Below are 25,125 nucleotides of genomic sequence, written 5' to 3' on the forward strand. Positions count from 1 at the left end.
AAGAACTCACTGAACAGCAGCGCTCAAACAGCAAAGCGGGATAATACATTTATTTGCTGAAAATGCTGATGTTGTTCTGTGCATGTCCTGGAGTTTTGTTTGATATGTACAGAAGTGTTTTCTTTGAGCAGGTCAAATGAAAGGTATGGTACATTAATACGACTACTTGTATTAGAGGATAAAATTGTATTATAAATAAAATATAAACATAAATGTACTTATTGGGGAGAGCGGGGCACAAAGTGACACTTTTTAGTTTTGGCCAAATATTGAACAAAGTAACAGGGTTAGACAAACCAGATTGTTTTACCAACAACACACAAGTCTCTCCTACAAATGAGCACTGGTGTTGTGATCGCCGGACTTATGGTTTCTGTGCAGTATTGCCACAAGTGCCAGGAGTAAAAATGTAACTGTTTACCCCACCTGCGGGGCATGTTGTAATAGACAGAGTTATTTAAAACACGTGCTCAAAAAGACAGATTTCACACAATTTATTTAAATTCTGTTTACTTTAAATAGTAGTTATATTTCCTCAGTTCATTCATTCATTCATGCCACTTTACCAGAGCCGGGTTGTGGGGGCAGCAGTTTTAGGAGAGAACACCAGACTTCCCTCCCTCCAGACTCTTCCTCCAGCTCCGGGGGGATCCCGAGTCCCTCCATCATGTCCTGGGTCTTCCCCGAGGCCTCCTCCCGGTGGGACATGCCTGGAACACCTTCTAAGGCAGGGGTGGCCAATCCTTTTCCTGGAGAGCCACCTTCCTGCAGATTTCAGTTGCAAGTGCAACCCATATCAAACACACCTGCCTGTAATTATCACGTGGTGTTCCGGTCCTAATTAATTGGTTCAGGTGTGTTTGATATGGGTAGCAACTGAAATCTGCAGGAAGGTGGCTCTCCAGGAACAGGATTGGCCACCCCTGTTCTAAGGTATCCAGGAGGCATATGAAACAGATGCCCGAGCCACCTCAGCTGACTTCTCTCGATGTGGTGGTGCAGCGGCTATACTCTAAGCTCCTTCCGGGAGTCAGAGCTCCTCACCCTATCCATAAGAGTGCGCCTTGCCACCCTTCGGAAAGTCATTTCGGCCGCTTGTATCCGAGATCCCCCAGCCGTCAGTGTATAATTCGCACACTGGTGATTATTATTATTATTTGCAAATGAACACATTTAACAACAAGAGAACTACAATTTGCACAGAATTTCAACCAGTAATGTTACATATTATTACAGGTAGAACAGAAAAGTAATAGCCAGAGGAATTAAAATTAGCAAAAAAGCCATGACGATACTGTTTGCGAATAATATGAGTAGTCCTGTGAGCGTTTGTTTTTACATTTATCTACCATATTGCAACGTGAATGGGAGCGCTAGTCGGGCAGACGGTGACGGCAGATCCTCGGAATCGGATTGGCTGAGCGCAGCTCGCAGAGCTCCGTGATTGGCTGTCTGAATCCCGAGCGGATCCCGCAGCGGCTGCAGCTCGAGTTTGCGGTTTGAATGGTGGCAGACGGACAGACGGAGGGCCGCGTCGAGCTGCTGTTAATGTGATCCTCCGGAACGACTCATTAGCACGATGGAACTGGGCGAGCGCTTTCGGAGGACAGCTTTTGTACAAACACAACCCTGCTGCGGTCAGGATTAGAAGAAGACGCTCTCTCGTGTTTACTCGAGCGGACATTGCGTGTGAAAGCGGTGACAGCGTCCTCCCACCCTGCGTTTATATAATGGAAGATCGCATACAGTGGGAAAATGATGCGTGCTAGTGCATATGCGGTACCACAGTGAGCTGGAAACGCGTCTGTTCTGGAGAATCTGACTTTTGTTATTTCTCGCCTGTGTTACTGTGAAACTGAAGCAATGGCGAGGCACACGGCACTCGGGGCTAACGTTAGAGCCGTTTGCCCTGCTTTTAACAGCTAGCCTTCCGTGTTTGGGTAACTAACCAGCTGTGGTGGGACTAGCTGCGGCAAGGCGAGCTCCGCGCAGGTGCTGTCGGCTACACAGTGAAGCTGGCGGCGCTCCGGTTAGAGTCGGAGGAGAAGGATCTGGGCGCCATGGCGTGGGTGCTGAAGATGGACGATGCTACCATCGAGTCTGGGCTCGTGCACGACTTCGATGCCAGTTTGTCGGGCATCGGGCAGGAGCTCGGGGCGGGCGCGTACAGCATGAGGTTAGAGCAGCATGCACTGCAATCAACAGCTTTCCAAGAGTCCACAATAAACCTGGGGCGATGCAGCCCTGACGGCGAGCTAACGCAGTTGGCTAGCTGTCTTGCCCTCAGTGTTTATGTTGCAAACCTCTGGATTTGTTTTGAATAACATATGTTGGATGGATTCATGATTTAAGAGCGTTATTTATCATGTAGCCCCTCGGGGAGATGCTTTTGTTGTGTGCAGGATGAAGCTGAGCTAAGTGAGAGAGTGGCTATGGCTAGCTCAAAACAATAGACAACGAGTTGCATCCTTGTCTGTCCATCTTGAGCACAGCTAATGAGTACTAACATTTGTTTGAGGCTGCTGGTATATTATTAATAAGCATCCACACGTTTGTATCTGATAGTCATAGTGTGTTTGTAGTGAAGAGAGAAACAAGCGTGTTGGAAGTGATGTTACTTCCTGGAACAGGCTGTTCTTTTAATGCTCCTCGATTATGAGATCGGAAATTACTGCACGAGCGCGGGATTTGTTTACGTGTATCAGTACCGTGTGTGTTGTTTCAAAGGCTTTTAAACTATTTGCGAATAACATGATTATTAGATTAATAGGACAAGGCGAACGTTGAACTCAGTTACGTCACATGAGACTGCGCACCGAAACAAACCGTCTGTCATTACGTCATTCGGATATTTGATATGTATTCTGAAGTCATCTATGACGGCTGTTGTGATATTATCGTAATACTTGGCATGTCTTTACAGTAGGGATGTCGCGACACAATTAATCTTACGGTACTATACCAGTTCAAGTATCACGATACCAAGTATTATTGCGATACTATAACTCAAATTATAAAGATATTGTCAGACATACTATATTTTATGTTATAATAGGCCTACTTGAATTCATAATTCCCTTAAGACCTAAAAGTATTATTTGCAAGTATTATCCCACTTCACCTAAAACTTCCCGCGGGGTCTTAAAAAGTCTGAAAATTTAAAAATCAAAATTTGAAGTCTTTAAAGGTCTTAAATTCGTTGTTCTATGTCTTAAATATTTTTGCACAGGTCTTATTTTTATTTTTATTCGTCTGATTTTACTGTGTGTTTTTTTTTTTGACCACCCCTGTCATTTAAAAGAATATCTTAATGGTGACCGCGTCAAGTATAAAAGCCTCATCCGTTTCGTAAGTTGTGCGATGTGGCGCCAGGCGAAAGTATAAATTAGCATTAAGATGTTTGTTTGTTTTTTCTGTAGTTTAATGGTGCATTAACCTTTCTTTAGTACTGTTCAATTTAAATAACTTTATTTTACTACTAATTTTGTGATTTTACATTTTCTCTCGCGAGTTTTTCAAATTGCGATATAGGTCTTAAATTTAATACTTAATGGTCTTTAAAAGGTCTTAAAAAGTCTTACATTTGACATCTTGTTATCTACAGATACCCTGACTTCATTTTTTGTTTATTTTGTAGTTGGCATTAAAATAAAGATACAAATTATACCAAATGAAATTTGGTACCAAAAAACATTTTTTTCAACAAAATTGGGCTTTATGAAGTTGTCAAAAATTTCATAAATCAGAGTAATTCAAAATTTCACTTTGTGAGTGGTTCTTTTAAAGAGATTGTCGCAGTTGTAGCTACTTAGTCATAAACAGAAATTAACTGATTCAGATGTGCGTTCGAACTGAAGCATTATTTGCTGTTGTATAAATAATTGTTTATTATTGTAAATAATATTGATTGGGGTTGGAACTAAACTTTGCAGGACACCGGCCCTCCAGGACCGAGTTTGGACACCCCTGATCTAATCCTTCGATGTGACTATTGTGGATACACACATTGCAGTATCGATGCACAAACAATATATTGTTCAGCCCTAGTGTAGACATTTACACAAAGCAGCTGGTTACTATGTGGTTGGGTTTAGGGTGGTGTAGACGTTAATAAAACACAATAGTTTGGAGTCAATTGAAGTAAATGAACAAAACTCCATGAATTTTATAAAGCACACTTCAATTCAATTCAGCTTTATTTGTATAGCGCTTTTACAATGTAGATTGTGTCAAAGCAGCTTCACATAGATGATAGTAACTGGATAAGGGTAGTTCAGGTTTTAGTGTTTAAGTTCAGTTCAGTTTAGCTCAGTTCAGTGTGATTTAAAGTCATTACTGAGCGTCCAAACACTGAAGAGCAAACACTTGAAGCTGACCAGCCTGTTTGGAGCTGGCTCTGACCTCCGTTTAAACCCTTTTTTAAAAATCTGATATCATTTACTCATACTCTACTTGTTCTAAACCTGTTTGAGTTTTTTTATCTTTTGCTGAACACAAAAGATGATATCTTGAAGACATTCATAGCTATTGACGTACACATACAGTAGTATGTTTTTTTTTTTTTTAGGTTTGGAACAACTTTAGGGTGAGGTTTTACTTACTTAGAGGATTACAGGATTCTGTTGGCACTGTCAGACTATCTGTCATTAGAAATATAGTGTGGAAAATATCAATTATGAAATAATTTCTGATTTCTAAGTGTTACTAACAAACAACGCTGTGCTTTCAGAAGCTTATCGTGAACTTTTTATTCATAGATCTGTATTGGTTTTCCAGTTAATTAAAACCTCATGCCAAGTTTTTCAGTTTTCACAGCATTTGAATACCACAATTAGTTTTATTTAGGTAATATTGAATGAACAAATATCATTTACATAATGCTTTTAACATTTTATTGATCACCTTGAAGCATTTGAACCAGTTAAAAGAAGTTAGTTAAGGGAAATTAACAGTCCTAATGTGAAATTTCAAATATTTTTCAAATATTTCTCAACTAATGTTTAATGAAGAGTTTTTTCCCTTATACTTAAAAAAGAAAACTATTTTAATCACTAATTTTAAATAACTAATTAGTTTTATCCATTATGACAATATAATGAATTATTTTGCGAGATACTAATATTCAGGTTCACATGTAATATAATGGCTCAGCTAGATTAGTTATTGACATGGCAAGTTAGATTAATTAGTCAAGTTATTGGGTAACACTTTAGAATAACTATCCATTATAACAAATTAATAAATCACTAATAAACTGTTAGTTAATAGGTTATAAATGGCTTGTTTGATAATTTGTTAATTATTTATAAATGTACCTTATAGATAGCCAAAAGATAACTTACAAGTTTTTAGTTAACGAGTTATAAATGACTTGTTAACTGTATTTTAATGATTTATAACTATACCTAATACATGAGTAATAGATCGTGAAGATGTTTGTAAATTTCTTACTAAAGACTTGTTAAGTATCAGTCAATAGTTTATATATGTTATTGCGATGTTATTTTAGTTGCAGCTATTCTTCATTTATTAACTCTTAGTAAATGAGGAATAGTTGTAACTTTAGAATACCATCCCAATAACATACATAAGCTAATAACTCACACTAAACTAATATAATAACTCTCATTTTACAGATCAGTTATTCATAGTTTAATGCGTGTGCTAACGTGTGCTAACCGTGGGTTGTGATCCGTACGAATCACGGATCAAACGTTACACCCCTAATTTTTGACATAATATTAATTTTGTTATTACTATTTTATTATTATTATTATTCCAGACAAACTAAAATGAATGAAACTTTCTTCAGGAGAAAAATATCAAAGGAAATGCTGATAAAAATGTCCGTACTCTGTTAAACAGCACTTACAATATCAATTACAATATCACAGGAGGGTTAATAATTGAGTCTTCAACTGTATATGTAGATTCTTCAAATTGCCCACGGCTCTGACTATTCCCACTTGTCCAAAAGGAGTTTGAAATACAGTCTGTGTGATAGAAACGCACATTAATATGTGCCTGAGGTCTGCTTCCATGCAGCAGTTTCTCCGGGATGTGGCGGCTCCTGGAGCGTGCGGTGGAAAGTGCAGCATCAGCGTTTTCCCAGAGCGCTCTGTTATTCTGCAAGTGTGCGAGTGCCTGAAGAGTTTTTTGGAGCGCTGTAGTGTTCACATGCTCTCCCCCTGCGATATCAAGTTTCTCACTACTTCTCAACACCCTGCAGATTGACACGGTCCTCTATTGGCCTTACAGGACTAGACAGTGTTTATGGGAAAATGAGCCATAATTTGTCCTCAGAGGCTTGGGTTAAAATATACACGTGGCTGCTTTTTATTTTGTCATAAAGGGGTCCTATTATGCAAAAGTCACGTTTATATTGGGTTTAAACTCAGTTTTTTAGCAACAGCGTATGAATATAAGCAGCCTCTAATGATAAAAATGAATTAAATTTATTTTTTATAATCACACTTGACAAAAACAGTCTGCAGAAACACTTTGATTGACATTCTCCCTTTGTATGTGTCATCAGAGGGGGAAAACCCCGCCCATTAGTTACCGTCTCTCCCTCATTAGCATAAACAGCCCTGATTGAGAAGCAGTCGTCCGCCAATTGAGTCATTTAAAAAGATTCTCATTTGAATTTAAAGCTACAATCACCAAAATGGCACAATTTAGATCGAAGCCTTGAAGGGTCAGTTTCAAAGAGTTTCACACCTACACCAACCAATAGCAGAACAGCAACTACTGGGCACGCAGATAGGAAGGCCTCATCTGATTGGTCAAATTTAGATAAACAACTAGTACATAAAATAAATATCTATTATCACACATGGATATTGCACATTAGGGTTGGGCAGATAGACGATGTCATTGTCCATCGCCGATGGCCAATAGACAACTTGATGCTGAGCCATCATCGCCGATTCTCCGCCCCCATTGCGAACCTGCTCGCAAAAAATACACACTTAGGCCCCGTTTACACTAATACGTCTTGGTATTAAAATGCCATTTATGAACGAAAATGATCCACATCGTGTTTTACCTAGCATTTCTGAACAGCTCTCCGTCCGCTGAAAACACGTGACAACACACACAGACACACACTGTCATGCACTCGTCTGAGCTGGCAGAGAGCAGTGCACGTCGGCAAAATATCACTTTACACTTGTTTTAATCTGATGTGTTTCATCATGGAAGCTTCAAACCAAGGAAAAAAACATGAAGTTGAAATATCCTGTTTATGTTATGTTATGCTTGTCACTGATTTTAATTGTTTGCGTCTGTTAAAATTAATCTTCGGCCAGTTTAAACTTGATCTCTATTTTCTTAGATGCCTAAAATGACTTTCATAGTAAATAGACGTCTAAAGTAGCATTTTAAATGACACATTGTTAGTTTATACCTGACTTTAACGCATTGAATTTTAAAACTGGATTTTATTGTTTAGATATTTAAATAACGTTTAGTAGAAATGAGAAATTTACACCATGATTTAGAGAAGACGTTAGCTAAATTGTAGTCTGGTATTGATCTAATAGCAGTTTTATACACAACAAATAATAATAACTTGTCTGTCAAATTTCATGATTATCATATTAAAACAGTCACACTAATTACTTGTCATTTAAAATCTTTATACTTTACAAATATAGCTATTAACAGTATACCAATATTGTAAAATTCAATATTATATTATTTTCCAACATTGACATCTTTTCACAAAAATTAAATTATTCGGTATTACATTCAGTATGGGGGCGTGCGAGAGATCTGCAGAGTGGATGGCAACATCAACAGCCTGAGATAACAAGACATTTGTGCTGCCCATTACATTACAAACCACAGGAGAGAGCAAATTCTCCAGCAGGATAGCGCTCCTTCTCATACTTCAGCCTCCACATCAAAGCTCCTGAAAGCAAACAAGGTCAAGGTGATCCAGGATTGGCCAGCCCGGTCATCAGACATGAACATTATTGAGCATGTCTGGGGTAAGATGAAGGAGGAGGCATTGAAGATGAATACAAAGAGTCTTGATGAACTGGGAGTCCTGCAGGAACACTTTCTTTGCCATTCCAGATGACTTTATTAATCAGTGATTGGAGTCATTGCAGAGATGTATGGATGCAGTCCTCCAAGCTCATGATGGAGTCAGACACAATATTCATTCTGTTTCCACTGCAGCAGGACTTTATATTCTATACTGGACAATATTTAGCAAAGTCAGACCTTACTGTCCTAATTAAATAATCAAAATCAAGGCATGATCTTATTTTATTTTGGCAAAATAAGTGTAATCTAGAGGCCTTTGCCTTTCATATAAGCCACTTCTGACATCAAATGATCAACTAGAAGTCAAATTTTAATCTGTTGTTCCTAAAACTTGTATAGGCGACAAGACTTTTGTCCGGTAGTGTTCATTTTACATGCATAAAATCCCTTTTACTTTAAAAAAAGCATTGCATTATATGCGGTTTCACATCTTCCGTGTAGTTTCTGACCTAATGAGGAATTGGAAACATCTGCAACAGTTCTAAATACATGCAACTACAGCATGCCGAACTGCAGTATTATCTTCATGCCAGCTTCCTATATATTCTTGTTTTGTTGTTTTTTTTTGAGCTAGCATTAGCCATTTAATTGATAAATTATAGGCTTGCACTCCTGTTTGCGATGTTTTAAGTGAAGCGGGTCAAATTGGGTTGGCAGAGCAGATATCATGCAGACATGCTTATCATTTTCCCACTGCGTGTGTAAGTCAGTGCTGTGACGGGGTGCTAATGAGTTGCGCTGGAGGTGAGCGAGGCAGTGAGATTCTGATTATCTAACTGGCGATCATGTGGAATGAGCAGCTGTGGAACGGAATGTTACAGTGGAGCTGCTCATATTGCTGAAAACACTTGCAGATTGGCAGACAGGAGGGATCCTGCGGTCCACACTGTTACAAACGTCACGTCACATCAAGTGTATGCCAGCCGACTGACTCAGCGGATTTAGCTGTCTCTGATACTGCCTGTATGTGTGTTTGTGAGAGAGAGAAAGCTAAAGTCATGATGATGACAGTGTTTATTTGCCCCAGAGGCCTGTGGGATGTTTATTAGGGCTGCACGGTATATCGTTTCAGCTTTAGTATCGCAATGTGATCATTGGGTAGTCGCATCGCAAGTAGACCTGTCACGATAAGGAATTTTTGTTGTACGATATAGAGCTGCACAGTATATTGTTTCAGCATTGATATCGCAATGTGATAATTCACAATAGACACATTGCAAGATATTTGCAATGTGTTGATTATATGCAATTAGTATTAGAATTTATCATTTGCATGTGTTTTTGATGCCTGTGATTGTGCAACGATTTTAAAATCATTCAGGTAAATTGTATCATTTGTGATTTTTAACAACGATTCATTCATTCATTTTCATTTCGTCTTAGTCCCTTTATTAATCAGGGGTCACCACAGTGGAATGAACCGCCAATTTATCCAGCATATGTTTTACGCAGCAGATGCCCTTCCAGCTGCAACCCATCACTGGGAAAAACCCATACACTTTCATTCACACACATACACTACGGTCAATTTTAGCTCACCTAATTCACCTGTACAACACATGCATATAGAGAAATGCACTACAAATAGCACAGACCACAACGGAAATGTGTCGGGAAACTTATAGATTGATTATTAGATTTTATGGTGATGCATTCCCACTGCAGAATCATCTCAATTAATCAAATTATTTGGAAATCATTATAAAATGTTGATTTTCTGTTTAAGAAAGTTGAAAAGATTTCAGGTTTTCTTTTAGGATTCTTTGAGAATATAAAAAGAACAGTGTTTACATAATTTCTAATCACATTGAAGCTTTCTTTAAAACAAAATTGCAATAATCCCATTAAACTCTGCGGACCCGGTACCGGTCATAGACTTTCGCTTTCAGATTTAAAGGGCTAGCATTGCACCAGACCCCCTTAAGTGGTTTTGTTTGAAAGTGTAGAATCTATATTTTATGCACATATGCATCACTTAGGTTTTTATTCTACTGTACAAAAGTTATTTACATTTAAAGGGCCATGAAACCCCCTCATTTCAGCAGGGTGTTTTTACACCTCTACTTTGGAAAAAGTCAGAAAAGTGGGCGTGTCCAGCTCTGTTTAGGGGGGAGTGTCGGAGGAACTAAAGTGGGATGGTGTGGGAGTGTCTATTTGTGCACGCGCGAGTTTCAGAGTCAAAATACACACCCACACAGACAGGAGAAAGTGATGGTGTTTAACCTACAGGGACATCTGTAGTCGAATTATTTGCCAAATTATTAAATGTTGGACTTTAACTGCAGTTTGGCTCTTTCATTCAGGAAATTCATTCATGCCTCTCGCGACAAACGAGATATTTGATTCAAGGAACTGCTGCAAGCGTGTATTTTTCATGCAATGCTTGATACCGCACGGCGAATGAGAGAAAAAAAAACTCCGGAAAACTTAGATGCATACGGCAGGTAGCATCAGAAAGCCGCGTGTGTTATTCCGGTCACAAAATGCGGTGCTAACATTTCTGCACTCAGTGCAATAGTTAACTTAATTCGATATGAACAAACTGAATAAACAAAGAGCACTGGTCGCTCACTTACCAAATCTGTAGAGACAGGACAATCACCAGCAACTAGAGCCGCGTCTTTATTAAGAGAATACTACAAGCGAATCCAGATTTCAGCGTTTGCAGATGAGAACAGCTCTCAGGTGAACAATAATCCTCCTTAGACACGCAAGTTATTGTTGTCGATCGTCACGTACACTGTTAATCCAGACGTGATCCAGATGAGTTCTCACAGAGAGAAAATGAAAACGAAACTTAACGGCAGCAAACTATAAAAGCAACACTTCACGCTTGTTTTGCCAACACAACGTGGCGTCTTTGTGGTGTAAACACGGTGACAATAATGAATATTAATGAAGTTGCACAATAGAGCGCGCTGATTGGTTTGAACCAAGCCTTACTCGTGCATTAATGCATCACACTGTAAGACGTAATAAGACTCACTCTGGCACAGACGTCCAGTCTGCACGCTGGAATACACGCTATTATGTCATAGCCGTGACGCAGCTTCAAAAATTCGTTTCAAACCAGAAGTACGAATTTGCTTGAAATAACGCAAAAACAACCAATTTACACTTTTTAGTGAAATATAGGTGTCCTAATAGTGTTTTTAGCAGTGTGGGACACATATATGACTGTCAACAGCTCAAAAAATGTGTTTTGGTGTTTCGTGACCCTTTAAATACACAGTATTTGAATATCCGAGCTGGGTATTTTACATTGGTTCATTTTCATATTTTTCATATGACACATGTACAAGTTATAGCTCAAATGAAAGCTCTTGCCAGTGCTCATATGGTACTATGGTTCATTTTACTGAATTATATTCACATATCAAACAGTTGTCGAATGAATCGCGGTGTTTCCATGGCGCAGAAGTGAAAACAATACATTTATGATCAATAAGCAGCCCCAGATAGCACAGACAGCTGTCATCTCTCACCTTATGCTGTGCGCTTCAGGGCTATTCTCCTCTGTTTTTGAGGTGATGTGCATAAGTAATCCTTTTATATGTCTGACGTGGTCCAAACACAGTGAATTATGTTTGATTAAACAGAAGAATAGTGAAATTTGAAAACAATGATCGATCCCTGTAGCTTGTACAGCACCTCTCATCAGTTGGAACACAATGACTTTTGCATAGATTATGGTGGAGACAATTTTCTTTTTTTTCTATGATTACAGACATTTGCAGGAACCACCTAAATTAATTACAGCACGCTAGACCACACACAACCTAAAAGGTGCACTGTTAAATTTTAGTTTATAAAAAAATACAAAAAGCGCCTCTTTTTAGGTGTTTACTATAACACAGACAACATATACAGTTATTTTAAACACTTTCAATAGTGTTTTGTAAAAATTCAAAGGGTTTTCTTTAAAATGATACCAAATGTTTGCATTTACACCTCTGCATGTGGATTTGGGAAGCTTTTAAATTTGGGTCTGCAAAATCCAGGCGGAAATCCCAAAATAGCAGCAGAGTGTAACTGGTTAACTGCAGTGTAATGATATACATATTTTTTAAAATCGATAGATCTGCGACCTCCCTTGTATTCTTCTTGGTTTGTACTTCAGTAGTCGTCTGAGAACATGTCTCTCTACGTCTGTGGGTTTGCGGTGTGCACAAGCTTGTCATGTGCCGTGAGGTTTTTAAAGTGTCTATAGGTGTAAGGTGGCAGGTGCTTATATACCTGTTTCCATGACAACCATTTCCATGCTGATGGCGAGGGTCTGTGGTTCATCTCATAACCTCAGTTTCTCTGTGTGTCTGTCTCTGTTTCTCAGTGATGTGTTGGCTCTGCCCATCTTTAAGCAGGAAGATGTGAGCGTTCCTGTGGAGTCCGACACCAAGAATCCTCCGTTTCAGTATGTGATGTGCGCCGCCACCTCACCAGCTGTTAAACTGCACGAGGAGACGCTCACCTACCTGAACCAAGGTATGTGTTTAGAGCTGGACAGCTAAAGGAACACTCCATTTCTTTTGGAAATAGGCTCATTTTACAGCTTCCTGATGCTTCCTGAATAAATCGGGCTATCTGACACTAATTGACGCGTGAACATTATGAGTTTACTTGATTCACTCGCGTGTCAAATCCACTTCATTCGTGTGTCAAATTCACTTCACAATAGACATGGACACATCATGGTGTCAGCCCGGTGACTCTAGCTTTGTTGCTAAATGGCTAACATGGATTTTATTGAGAGATTAGCTGTGTTTATGTGCTGATAAACAGCGTAGATTCATTTAGCGCAGTGTCTGAGTTCACTACATCCTTTCAGAGGTGCACCCAGCACTGAGTTCATCCACTCCTCCAGAAACTATACCTGGACGATGGGAGCTTTCAGCGGTGCTTCCGACTCAGCAGAGCATAGTTTGAACTGTTGTCCTGTGTCAGTAAAAGGATTTCCCCTCGGGACACCAACAACAGGCACTAAGTCATAATCATACCCCTATAAGAGCAAGCTCATGGTTGGTTAACGCACCGCAGGATGTCTATTCGCATCTTTGCATTGACTTAACATGTAAATCACTAGTGCTTGACGCTTCATCCACATCTGGTGTGAATGCAGCATTAGGGTTAAATCTTTTTTGAATCCATGTAGCTGATCGTTGGGTTTGGAGGGAGCATTTTTAGCTTAGCTTAGCATAAATGATTAAATCAGATTAGACCATTAGCATCTCGTTGAAAATGACCAAATGGTTTCGATATTTTCCCTTATTAAAGCTTGATTTCCTTTTAAATTGTGTCGTGAGACCAAAGGAAATTATAAGTTTAACTATTTAAACTTTAAAACTTTTTTTGAAACCAACAATTTTAACAATTTAACAAATGTAGTTAGTTTATTTTTTTATGTGTTTGTTTATAGCCGGCAGAGAGACGTTTTACTAAATAATAATTATTCTAAAACAATATTTAAAAATGTTTTATATAATTTTACATTTAAAAAATGTTTTTCCCAACATTACTTCATTCAAAATCATAACGTTACTTATAGACGTATTATAGAAATCTTGCCTATTAAATACATATTTGTAAATAAATGCTTTAGCTTGTTTTAGTTTAGTAATAAATATTATAGTAAGCAATAAAATAATAATAGGAAATATTTTAGTGCATTAAAAAGCGTGCATGAATTGGCTTGGCTAAATTGTCCGTAGTGTATGTGTGCATGTGTGGATGTTTTCCAGAGATGGGTTGCGACTGTATGCGCATCCGCTGCGTAAAAACTTGCTGGATAAGTTGGCGGTTCATTCTGCTGTGGTGACCCCGAATTAATAAAGGGACTAATCCGACAAGAAAATGAATGAATGAATGAAAAAGCTTGCATATAATACCAGCCGACAAGCCAAACGATAGTGTTTAAAATGTTTAAACAATAGTGTTTTAATTCTCATTATAAATTACAAATTAGGATAATAAGCAGTTTTTGGGTTTGCTTTGAATATTGTTACACCCCAATTTAGTTATTGAAAGTAAAGAGCACAGCACACATTTAAATAATAATGTAAATGTCACTGCTCTGGTATTTTTCAGCTTTTTTTTTTTTACTGTTAAACAGAATTAAAATGGCTTTTTTTTCCTGAGTATTTCAGGCTTTTAATATAAGTGTTAGGAGTTATTATTCACTAACACATCTTATCTCTCCTTCAGGCCAGTCTTATGAAATCCGGATGCTTGATAACAGGAAAAAAGGGGAGATGCCTGAACTCAACAAGATTGTGAAGGTGAGAGCTCATGTGGGTTTATCACTGCAGGATGTCTGGGATTTTGTGTGTTGTGAGTATTGCAGAATGGCTCAAATATATAAATATTTTACTCTGATTGCACTTTTCACAAGTGATTGCCTGTGGTGTAAAAGTATTGTTGGATTGAAAATAAAATAAAAATCAATGTGTGGAATCAACTAAGAGTATAAACAGTATACAGAAATGACAATTGTGTACGAACCTTGTTCTGATGTTTTATTGATTTTAAGGCAAAGCAAGTTTGTTTATATTGCACATTTTATACACAATGGTAATTCAAAGTGCTTAACATAAACACGAATCAAAGAAACAAGAAAATAAAAACGAATAAATGATTAAAAATAGATAAAAATCTTAACAGCAATGCACTTTGTTGACATTAGACTCCAAACATGAAGCAGATCTGATTTTCTTGTGCTGGTAGATTGAATCAGAAGGCTGCGTGTCCTGATGCTCTTGTGTTTGTGTGTGTGTGTGTTTGGTTTGGGGTGAATAAAAGAGTATAGTTAGGGTGGTTTTCCACGACCGAAGGCTTCAGTACATGGAGCACCAGCAGCTGGAGGGCTGGAAGTGGAATCGGCCTGGCGATCGCCTCCTTGATATCGGTGAGAGCCTGTTGATGAGGTTATTCTAGTTTACATGTTATCGTTTCTTCATCAGGTGTTGCACAGTGCTGCACAATATATCATTTTACTATCAACATTGCAATGTTCCAGACAGAATTATTAACCCACGTGTTCAAATTGACTACCCTCTCATTATGCTTGTGACTGTTTTTGCTCCATTGACTTCCATCGTAACCACATTTCTGATTGCAAAGCCATGACAGCATATACTCATCCTATAACGGTCTATAACGGTCTCCAGCATCCTCTAGTTATCATTAACGCTTTAGATAGGCTTTTAAAAAACTTTCTGGATTTTATATGGAGCTCTATTGAGTAAAACAGCAGATTATAGTGTGCATGCATATATACACTTACTATGTTGGCTATCTTCTGAGAGCTGGGGTCTGTTCGTCGTACTTCACTTAAATGATCTAAGATAATTTGGCAGATCCTGGATCTTTTAATAATATTCAGTTATCCATGTGAGCAAAATTACATCATATTTGCAGTAAAGGGTTTGTTAAATATGAGACGCAATAACTTTACAGATTTGTTGTGAGCTGCAGGCTTTACACTTTCATGTGTTGAGAGTATTCATCACGTATTTCAATGCATATCAGTGTATTTAGTTCTACATTTAGAGAAGATTTTCTTTATTATAGTAGACTAGGCCTACTCAAGTTTTTTTTTAATCGGTGTAAGGAAAAAACTAAATTTTGCATCAAAAAAGCATTTTGATATCGATTTTGATATCAACCTTTGCAAAGCATCAGATCATCGTTATATTAGAGTAGAAAACACGTGCATGACTGCATAAATTATTATCTTTTTTTTAAATAAGTCGAATATTGTGCATGTACACGTTCGTATTTAAAAAGTTTATATCAAAAAATTTTCTCTTTGAACCACCAGGTGGCAGTCTTTACTTTTATTTTGGAGTGCAGATTGCATAAGTTTTATTAATATATATATATATATATATATATATATATATATATATATATATATATATATATATATATATTTTTTTTTTTTTTTTTTTTTGTTAAAAATATACATTTACTTTTTTCCCAAGTGTATATAAATACTGTAAGAAAATATCAGTATTTGGTATACACTTTCAGTATTATTTTTGCTTGAACTGACCCTATATAATCCTGTTTACATGAAATAAACCTGCTCCCAAGCAGGTTTGAGCTACCATAAATGTTGCTATGACAACAGGTGAGTTTTGAAGAATGAAACGATCCTGGATCGTGTTAAATTGTCAATATCCAAATCCAGCTAACGGAGTAATCCACGTACGAAGAACAGACCCCTGACCCTGAGCTGCTCATTTTGATTTTCTCAGATATATCAAGATAAAAGAACACTCTTACACATGCATGATTATAAGGTGTCATTGCATGATTATATGGTGTCATATATTTACAATCAAAAAATGTCATCATACTGGAAGTCAATGGGGCAAAAACATTTTTGATAGTTTTTTGATAGTTTCAAAGCATTTTCCCAAAATAAATAAATCTGTCAGCAAAGATCATTCCATTTGCTGAAACACAGAGAAAGTTGTGGCCAAATTCAGCCTCAAAATTAGCCCAGAGTGGATGAAATCATCCCCAACATTAAATAAGGACATGCAACATACATGAGAAAAAAAGCAACATATGGCAACGTCTGGTTTTTCCCAATATTGTGCAGCTCTAGTGTCAGAGTAGTGTAAAGCTACTGCAGAGGGAGTTTACTGTGTTTGTACTGTGTTTGTTTCAGATATCCCCATGTCAGTGGGCATCACTGAGGCTCAAGCTCATCCTTCACAGCTCAACGCTGCAGAGTTTCTGTGGGATCTCTCCAAACGGGCCTCTGTGTTTGTGCAGGTACACCACAGATTTACACTCAACCACGTTCCTAGAGGCCCACCAGCACTGCATGTTTTGGATGTCTCCTTTGTCTGTCACACCCATTACAGGTCTTTCAGTCTCTGCTAATGAGCTGATGATCTCAATCAGGTGTGTTTAATTAAAGAGACAGGAAAGTGGTTGAGAAACACTGCATTAGATTACTGCTGTTGCAGCATTGCATGGGATATTTTTTCAGCGTAGACTGACAGATAAATGTGGAAATCAGCTGCTGGCATTGATGCTTTTGTACCAGGGCTGCATACCTTATAACCTTATAACTCTAAGGTGACGATATGGTAAAACAACAATAATATTAGGCCTATGTGTAGCTCTACTGTTGCTTAAAATGCTCATCTTTGTACAGTCATTATGGTGGACTTGAACAGACTTTCAATTAGTGATGGGTCGTTCAAGAATGATTCGTTCATTTTGAACGAATCTTCAATATGACTCGGGAACTATAAGTCCTCTCAGGGAGTGATTCGTTCATCTGCACATGCGCACATTTGTGCAGGTGATATCGTTCATTTCAAGTCTTTTGAGTTGTTCATCGCGGAAAGACAGAAGTCAATCATATGCATTTAGAGCCGGAAAAAGAATTGAACCGTTCATCTCTCGAGTCCTCTATCAGGTCTGAGTCATTCGTTCCTCACAGGCCAAAAAGAATTGAATTGAAAGGTTGACTAATTATCATGGCTCCTATCGACTCAGACTGTGTACATTGGTAAAGATTATATGTGACTGTCAGTAACGTGAACAAACCACTGACATTTGAAGACATGAAGTGCTGAGCTGAGCAAAGAGACAACAATGCCTTCATAGACAAAAGAGCAGGGAAATATTGAATTATCATTTTCTCCTTATAGTATTCTATTTATGACTTATTTGTTGTGTGATCAACCTTTTGGGCTAGTTGTAGATGTGTTTGGAAACAATTCGTAACATTTTAATAATATTTTGGCAAATTGAACCAAATGAACGAAATGACTCGAAAAAAGATTCGTTCATTTCGATGAACAAGACTCAAAGATCCGAGTCAGTAAAATGATCCAAACTTCCCATTACTACTTTCAATCTGTCCTGTTTGTTATTTCACAGTAAAGTGATGACATCAGAGTACACCTGTTCATAATTATAAAGTTAAATGATTACGTTTGAGACATGTGCTTGTCATTTGTCATTGACAGCATTATTAGACCATTTTAATCACTGGTAAAATCAGACATTTGTCATTATCAGATTTCTTCTTGCATTATATTCAACATTATATAAGCTAGAGTAGTTATACTTGCACTGTTAAACATTTATTTTCATGCACAACACTGTGTTAGCTATATCAAATGCTTGTCGGAATCATAACCATAAAATGCATTATGATCATTTAAATGATGTGCGGCCAGTTTCATTTTCACTTCCGAGTGCGGCTGTTGGCTGCTGTCACTGTGATAAAACACACACACATGCAAATCATTCTTTCAGCGCGGCTCTCAAACGATCGCTCTGTTCAACTAACTGAACGTTATTTACAACTTTATTACATGTTATTCACAGACTATGCAGGTTCTGTTCACTAAAGCAGCCGTCATTGGCGTGCTGTGTGCGCTCGTTCTCGGTAGCTCGTGATCAGCTCACGTGTGATTTCGCGGCCGCACATACATCATTACATGAAAATAGAAATTACATTTCTGGGTGAATTATACCTTATAAATGCAGTACGTGACACTTTTAACACCATTTGAAGATGTTCATGTTCCTGTGAAGACTTGTGCGACCGCCTTTAAGCTTCTCTCCTGATCTTGTAATGTAATGTGTATTTATATAGTGCATTTATTGTATATGGCCATACACCCAAAGCGCTTCACAATCATGAGGGGGGTCTCTCCACACCACCACCAGTGTGCAGCATCCACTTGGATGATGCGACGGCAGCCACAGGACAACAGCACCAGTGCGCTCACCACACACCAGGGGAGTGGAGAGACAGTGATAGAGCCAATTCGGTGGATGGGGATGATTGGGAGGCCATGATCGTAAGGGCCGATTAAGGGACTTTGGCCAGGACACCGGGGTTACACCCCTGCTCTTTCACGAGAAGTGCCATGGGATTTTTAATGACCACAGAGAGTCAGGACCTTGGTTTAACGTCTCATCCGAAAGACGGCGCCAGGCACGTGCACACATAGGGCTCAACCTGTGCAGTGCACATGCCCTTTTTAGTCTTGGATAAAAAGTGCCCTTCCAAAATGATCAAAAGTGCCCCCGCGACGCGACACACCCTCCGTCCCGCCCTTCAGTAGGCGCACGACAATACTGATCTGGAGTACGCGCGCTCATACCCCCCCCCTCCGCCGCTTTACAGTACGCGTGCGACAACACCCCCCCCCCCCTCTTTAAAAAGTTTATCCTGCACATGCCCTTTGTACGGTCTCTGCACGGGCCTGGATGGCGCTCACTGACAGTGTAGTGTCCCCTTCACTTTTACTGGGGCATTAGGACTCACACAGACTGCAGATTGAGCGCCCCCTGCTGGCCTATCTAACACTACTTCCAACAGCAACCTAGTGTTCCCTAGTGGTCTCCCATCCAGGTACTGACCAGGCTCAGCCCTGCTTAGCTTCGGTGAGTAAGCGGTCTTGGGCTGCAGGGTGACATGGCTGTGGCATGTTGAAAATATGAACCTTGAAAATATAATTGGCTGAATCATAGAAAAGCTGAATTAAGATCGTGTGTAGGGTCAAATCGAGATCGTGATCTTTTTTTCAATTAATCGTGCAGCCCTATTTTGTACAACCAAATTTTAGGACTGTAATAAACACAAAATAAATCAAATTTGAATCAAAGCAAAAACATCAGAACTGCAGTCGGCTTTGTGTTATAATAGAAACCCCATTTTTTAATAAATTATTTATCTGCTATTAATAACACGCCTTTAAAATTAGCATAAAGCCATGATTTTATTTTGCTGTATCCATCCAATTAATTAATCGCCATCAGATTTAAAGGATTTGTCTCAGGAAACTATGTTTTATGCATGCTTTTATCAAAAACATTTACGTGGCCAAAAATACTCCAAAAGGTCACATGGCCAAATAATACAGTTTTATTTCATAATTCATACATTTATGCGTTACATATATTCGATATAATGTTGGCAGACCTGTTTGTTTTATGCACATACATATGCAGTTGAGCATTTACTGGTGCGCGTTCATTAATTTTCCTTTGGTTTAGCACAGTTAAGTCCTGCGTTGTTAAGTTCCAACTTCCTTCAACACACCTGCCAGGAGGTTTCTAGTACACCTACAAAGAGCTTGCTTAGCTGTGTTTAATTGGGGTTGGAACTAAAATATGCAGGACACCGGCCCTCCAGAACCGGCATTGAACACTCCTGGTTTAGTCCCTTATTTATCAGGGGTCGCCACAGCAGAATGAACCTCCAACTATTCCAGCATATGTTTTATGCAGCAGATGCCCTTCCAGCCTCATACACTACAGCCAATTTAGTTTATTCAGTTCACCTATGGTGCATGGCTTTGGACTGTGAGGAAAACCAGAGCACCCGGAGGAAACCCGGTAACACCCCATTCACACGGCGCATCAGCGTCAACGCTTCCTATTCACTTTGAATGGGTGACATCATGTGTTGCCGAACTGCATTGTCAGAGGCATTGCTCGCTGCAGAAGTTAGGACTAGCTCAACTTTTCAAGCGCCGACGGAAGCGTCAGCCAATCAGATCACTGTATGCAAATACACCAGCTAGACACTGGCCTATTGCTGACTGAATTTCATTGGCTGACGCTGCTATGGTGATCGCGTTAGCCTCAACTTCAGGCACGCCTTCAGTCAACCGTTGACTTAGCCACCCTGGTGCATATTACTGCAGGTCAGTTTTATTTAGTGCTTGTTGTCAAGATCCCTACAGCTGTTTAGTGTAGTTAATGAATTGAGCATGCCTGAAGCACAATCTCATTGGCCAGAAATTCTCTTTCCACACACAAACACAGAGGAGCAGAAAGAGTCAGACATGTTTGAGATGATCCTGGTGTCTCTGATATGTTGGAGAGAGTCTTGATTAGGGAAGCTGACTCTCTGACATTATCTCCTGGCCCTGGAAGCATCCGATCGAGTTTCAAACATATGGATATCATTCTAGCTGATTAAAAGCGTATCTGGCACATCCTGATCTAGAGTAATGGGTGCCAAGGAAAATCTAATGTGCTCCAGAAAGCCACCATGTTATTTATCTTTCCCTCTTTCCTTCCGTCTCTGAAGGTTCATTGCATCAGTACAGAGTTCACTCCGCGGAAACACGGCGGAGAGAAAGGAGTTCCGTTCCGGATCCAGATCGACACCTTCAAACAGGATGAAAGCGGAGAGTACATTGAACACCTGCACTCCGCCAGCTGCCAGATCAAAGTCTTCAAGGTGACGTCACACACACACACACACACACACACACACACACAAAAACACTGTGCCCTCCGCTAATACTGGCGTCCTGGGTAAATATCAGCAAGGGAGAGCTCTGAAATTATCTTAGTTTAACCTTTTGATCTTTTACACAAACTGTTAAAGAGATTCACCGATAATGAAAATACTGTCATCATTGAAATCACCCCATTACTCTTCCAAACCTGATTGTCTTTATTTCTCCTGTTAAACACAAAAACTCCCCTGATTTTGTTTTTATTGAAAGCTGAAAACATGTAACCATTGACTTGCTTATGTGGCTATGGAAGTCAATAGTTACAGGTTTTCAGCCTTCTAATCAGAGGAGATGAGAATTTTGGGGTGAACCATCGCTTAAACAAAAAAAAAAAAAACTCTCAATGAGTAGTTTACATGGACACCAATATGTAATCTGATTTTAATTTGATTAAGACGATACTTTCATTAAGATATCACAGGGCTTGAAAACAAATCACAGCAGCCTTTGATTAAAAAAGAGTGCCAATATTAGTGGAGGGCAGTACATATGGGGTGTGGTTGAAGAGTGAATATTGCATTTGTATCCATGTTTTGTTGTTATAGTTTGTTTTGAACGGTTAACAATTTTTATAAATGAAGGAACTGTTCACAAGAAAATAAGAAGTCATCCTTTACCCACTTGAAAAGAGTTGCAGGAGTTTCAGATTTTGAAGAATGACTTGAATATCATTTCATGGTCAGTTTTATTCATAGTTTGTTCTAAAATGTTCTTCTTGTCTTCTTTCACAGCCAAAGGGAGCAGACAGAAAACAGAAAACAGACCGGGAGAAGATGGAGAAGAGGACTCCGCAGGAGAAAGAGAAATATCAGCCCTCTTATGATACCACTATACTGTCAGAGGCAAGAATATTAATATTTGATTTGCTTTAGTAGATTGAATAAGCAGCCAATAGGAAATGTTAAACAGATCTCTCTAAAATGTGTGCACTTACAGCCTATTTTGTTAGCTTGATGTAATTGCATTGTATAAATGACTTTAAAAATGTCATTGTTCTGCTTGAAGTTTTTTTAATGACAGATATTATCCGACAAACACAAATAAACCATTAATCCATCAGGTTTCTATGTAAAGCATGCTTTTAAAATATGTGTAAACCGCTCTTTGATTGTATTCTAACTTGTTACTTGCTATGAAAGTAATGCCAACTAAGTGTGTCTGTCTGTCTGTCTGTCTGTCTGTCTGTCTGTCTGTCTGTCTGTCTGTCTGTCTGTCTGTCTGTAGACTCGATTGGAGCCTGTTATGGAGGAGGTAGTGGAACTCGAGCTGAAGAAGTCCAGCAAGCGGACACTTCCTGCAGACTGTGGAGATTCCATCGCCAAAAGCAAGAGAGGAAGTGTAAGTGCATATTCTCTCTTAACCACTCACTCTAATTCAGCCATCAACTCACTCACTCACTCACTCACTCACTCACTCACTCACTCACTCAGTCTCACTCATCTACTTTCTCTTTCATTGATTCACTTACTGACCCATTCATTCATGCACCTCTTTATTCACTCACTCAATTCACTTACTCTCTCAATTACCTACTTGTTCTCTCATTCATTCACTTATTCACCTTACTTGTTTACCCATTCATTCGTTCACTCACACTCACTCTTTTGCACTTTCATTCACTCACTCATTAACACTCACTTATTTCACTCACTCATACTCATTTACACTTACTCACTCATTCACCCACACATACACTCACTCACCTGTTTACTCCTTCTTCATTTACTCACTCATTGACTCATTCACCCATTCACCCTTTGCTCATCCACTTACTTATTCACTCCCTTACTTGTTTACACATTCACTCACTCATATTCACTCATTTGCACTCTCACTCCTTCACACACACACTCACTCACTCACACATTCACCACTTCATTTACTCACTCATTGACTCATTCACCCATTCATCTTTTGCTCACTCACTCACTCTCTTACTCACTAAGTCGCTTGCTAATTCACTCACCCACTCACTCATTCACTCACTTATTTACTTACTAATTCACGCTCACCTCACTTATTTACTCCCTTACAATTACTCACCTATTTGCACTCACTCATTAACCCACCCATGCACTCACTCATTCACTCCTTCATTTACTCACTCATTGACTCATTCACGCATTCATCCTTTGCTCACCCACTCACTCATTCATGCTCTTACTAACTCATTTGCTAATTCACTCGTCCACTCACTCATTGGGTTTCACTCACTCACCCATTCACTCATTCATTCACTTACCCACCTCACTTACTCATTCCCTTACTTGGTTACCCATTCGCTCACTCATTCACACTCACTAATTTGCCCTCTCATTCACCCACCCATTTACTCTCTAATTCCCACTCACTTATTTGCACTCACTCATACTCACCCATTCACTCATACTCACCCATTCATCCCTTGCTCACCGCTCTCTTTTTCACCTACCAACTTAATTTTTCATTCACCCACCACTCACTCATTCGGTTTCACTCACCCATTCATTCCCTCATTAACTCATTCATTCACCCTTTCATCCCTTGCTCACCATGCTTGTACCCTTACTCACTAACTCACTTGTTTATTCACCCACTTACTCATTCGGTTTCACTTACTCACCCATTCACTTCCTCATTTACTCACTCATTCATTCACACGCACTCACCAATTGGCTCCCTCATTTACTCACTCATTCACCCATTCGTCCTATGCTCACCCACTCACTCATTTGGTCTCTCACTCACTCGCTCAATCACCCACTCACTCATTCAGTTTCACTCACCCTTCAGTCCCCCATTTACTCACTCATTCACACTCACTCACTCATTCACACTTACTCACTCCCTTATTTACACTTATTCATTCACCCATTCATTCCTTGCTCACCCACTCACTCAGTTACTATCTTTCTCAGCCACTAACTAACTCACTCATTCACCCACTCACTCATTCACTTACTCACCCCCTTATTTACACTAATTCATTCACCCATTCATCCCTTGCTCACCCACTCACTCATTTACTCTCTTTCTCAGCCACTAACTAACTCACTCATTCACCCACTCACTCATTCACCTCTGCTGTGTTCAGTTCACTCTTGCTGGAGTCAGACTCCACAGTTATGATTATTTCTGCCTCCATCATTGTGATCCAGATGTTTCTCTGTGCTCTGTATTAATCTTAATGCCTTTTTCCTCTTTCCCTCATTCTAGTGCTCTCCATGGCCAGATAATGCATATGTCAACCCCATTACAGCAGCCACACCGACCTTCACCTCCACCACAAACACCTACAGCTCCAGCAGCACAGTACCAGACAGGTGACACACACATCAGTGCATCTCTGGCCCTGTGAACACCTCATAATAACATGCAGTTTTGTCAGTGGCAATATTAAATATAAGTGGAAACTGTATCCACTTGCTTTAATAGTGTATTCAATAGTACTTGTGCATCCCAATCAGATAAAGATGAAGTACACCCCTGAGTTTTAGGAACAACAAATAATAACTGGACTTTTAGTTGATCATTTGGTATCAGAGGTGGCTTATATGAAAGGCAAAAGGCCTCTAGATTACATTTATTTTTTTTAAATAAAATATGATCATGCCTTCAATATTAATTAGGACAGGAAGGTCTGACTTTGCTTAGAAAAAAGTCTTGTCACTTAACAGAAATAATGTCCAGTATAGAATATAAAGTCATGCTGCAGTGGAAACAGAATGAATACTGTGTCTGACTCCATCATGAGCTTGGAGGACAGCATCCATACATCTCTGCAATAACTTAAATAACCAAT

General features: G+C 39.1%; 1 protein-coding gene across 5 annotated transcripts in view; it reads left to right on the plus strand.

Moving 5' to 3' along the window:
• Nucleotides 1–1,505: 1,505 nt before the first annotated feature.
• The window catches only part of ubp1 (upstream binding protein 1), a 38,675-nt gene continuing 15,055 nt past the window's right edge, over nucleotides 1,506–25,125 (plus strand). For 4 of the 5 annotated variants that reach the window (XR_002456095.3, XR_012394455.1, XR_012394454.1 and 1 more), the window contains exons 1-9: nucleotides 1,506–2,176; nucleotides 12,386–12,537; nucleotides 14,254–14,327; nucleotides 14,848–14,953; nucleotides 16,727–16,833; nucleotides 21,131–21,283; nucleotides 22,076–22,186; nucleotides 22,569–22,682; nucleotides 24,540–24,646. Coding sequence is in view for 2 of the 5 variants with exons in the window: in XM_005159726.6 (XP_005159783.1) it covers nucleotides 2,061–2,176; nucleotides 12,386–12,537; nucleotides 14,254–14,327; nucleotides 14,848–14,953; nucleotides 16,727–16,833; nucleotides 21,131–21,283; nucleotides 22,076–22,186; nucleotides 22,569–22,682; nucleotides 24,540–24,646 (1,040 nt within the window). In the remaining 3 variants the exon portion in view is untranslated. 5 annotated transcript variants of the gene reach the window in all.

The sequence above is a fragment of the Danio rerio genome, chromosome 19 (assembly GCF_049306965.1).
Source record: "Danio rerio strain Tuebingen ecotype United States chromosome 19, GRCz12tu, whole genome shotgun sequence".
In the NCBI taxonomy this organism is placed as follows: domain Eukaryota; kingdom Metazoa; phylum Chordata; class Actinopteri; order Cypriniformes; family Danionidae; genus Danio; species Danio rerio.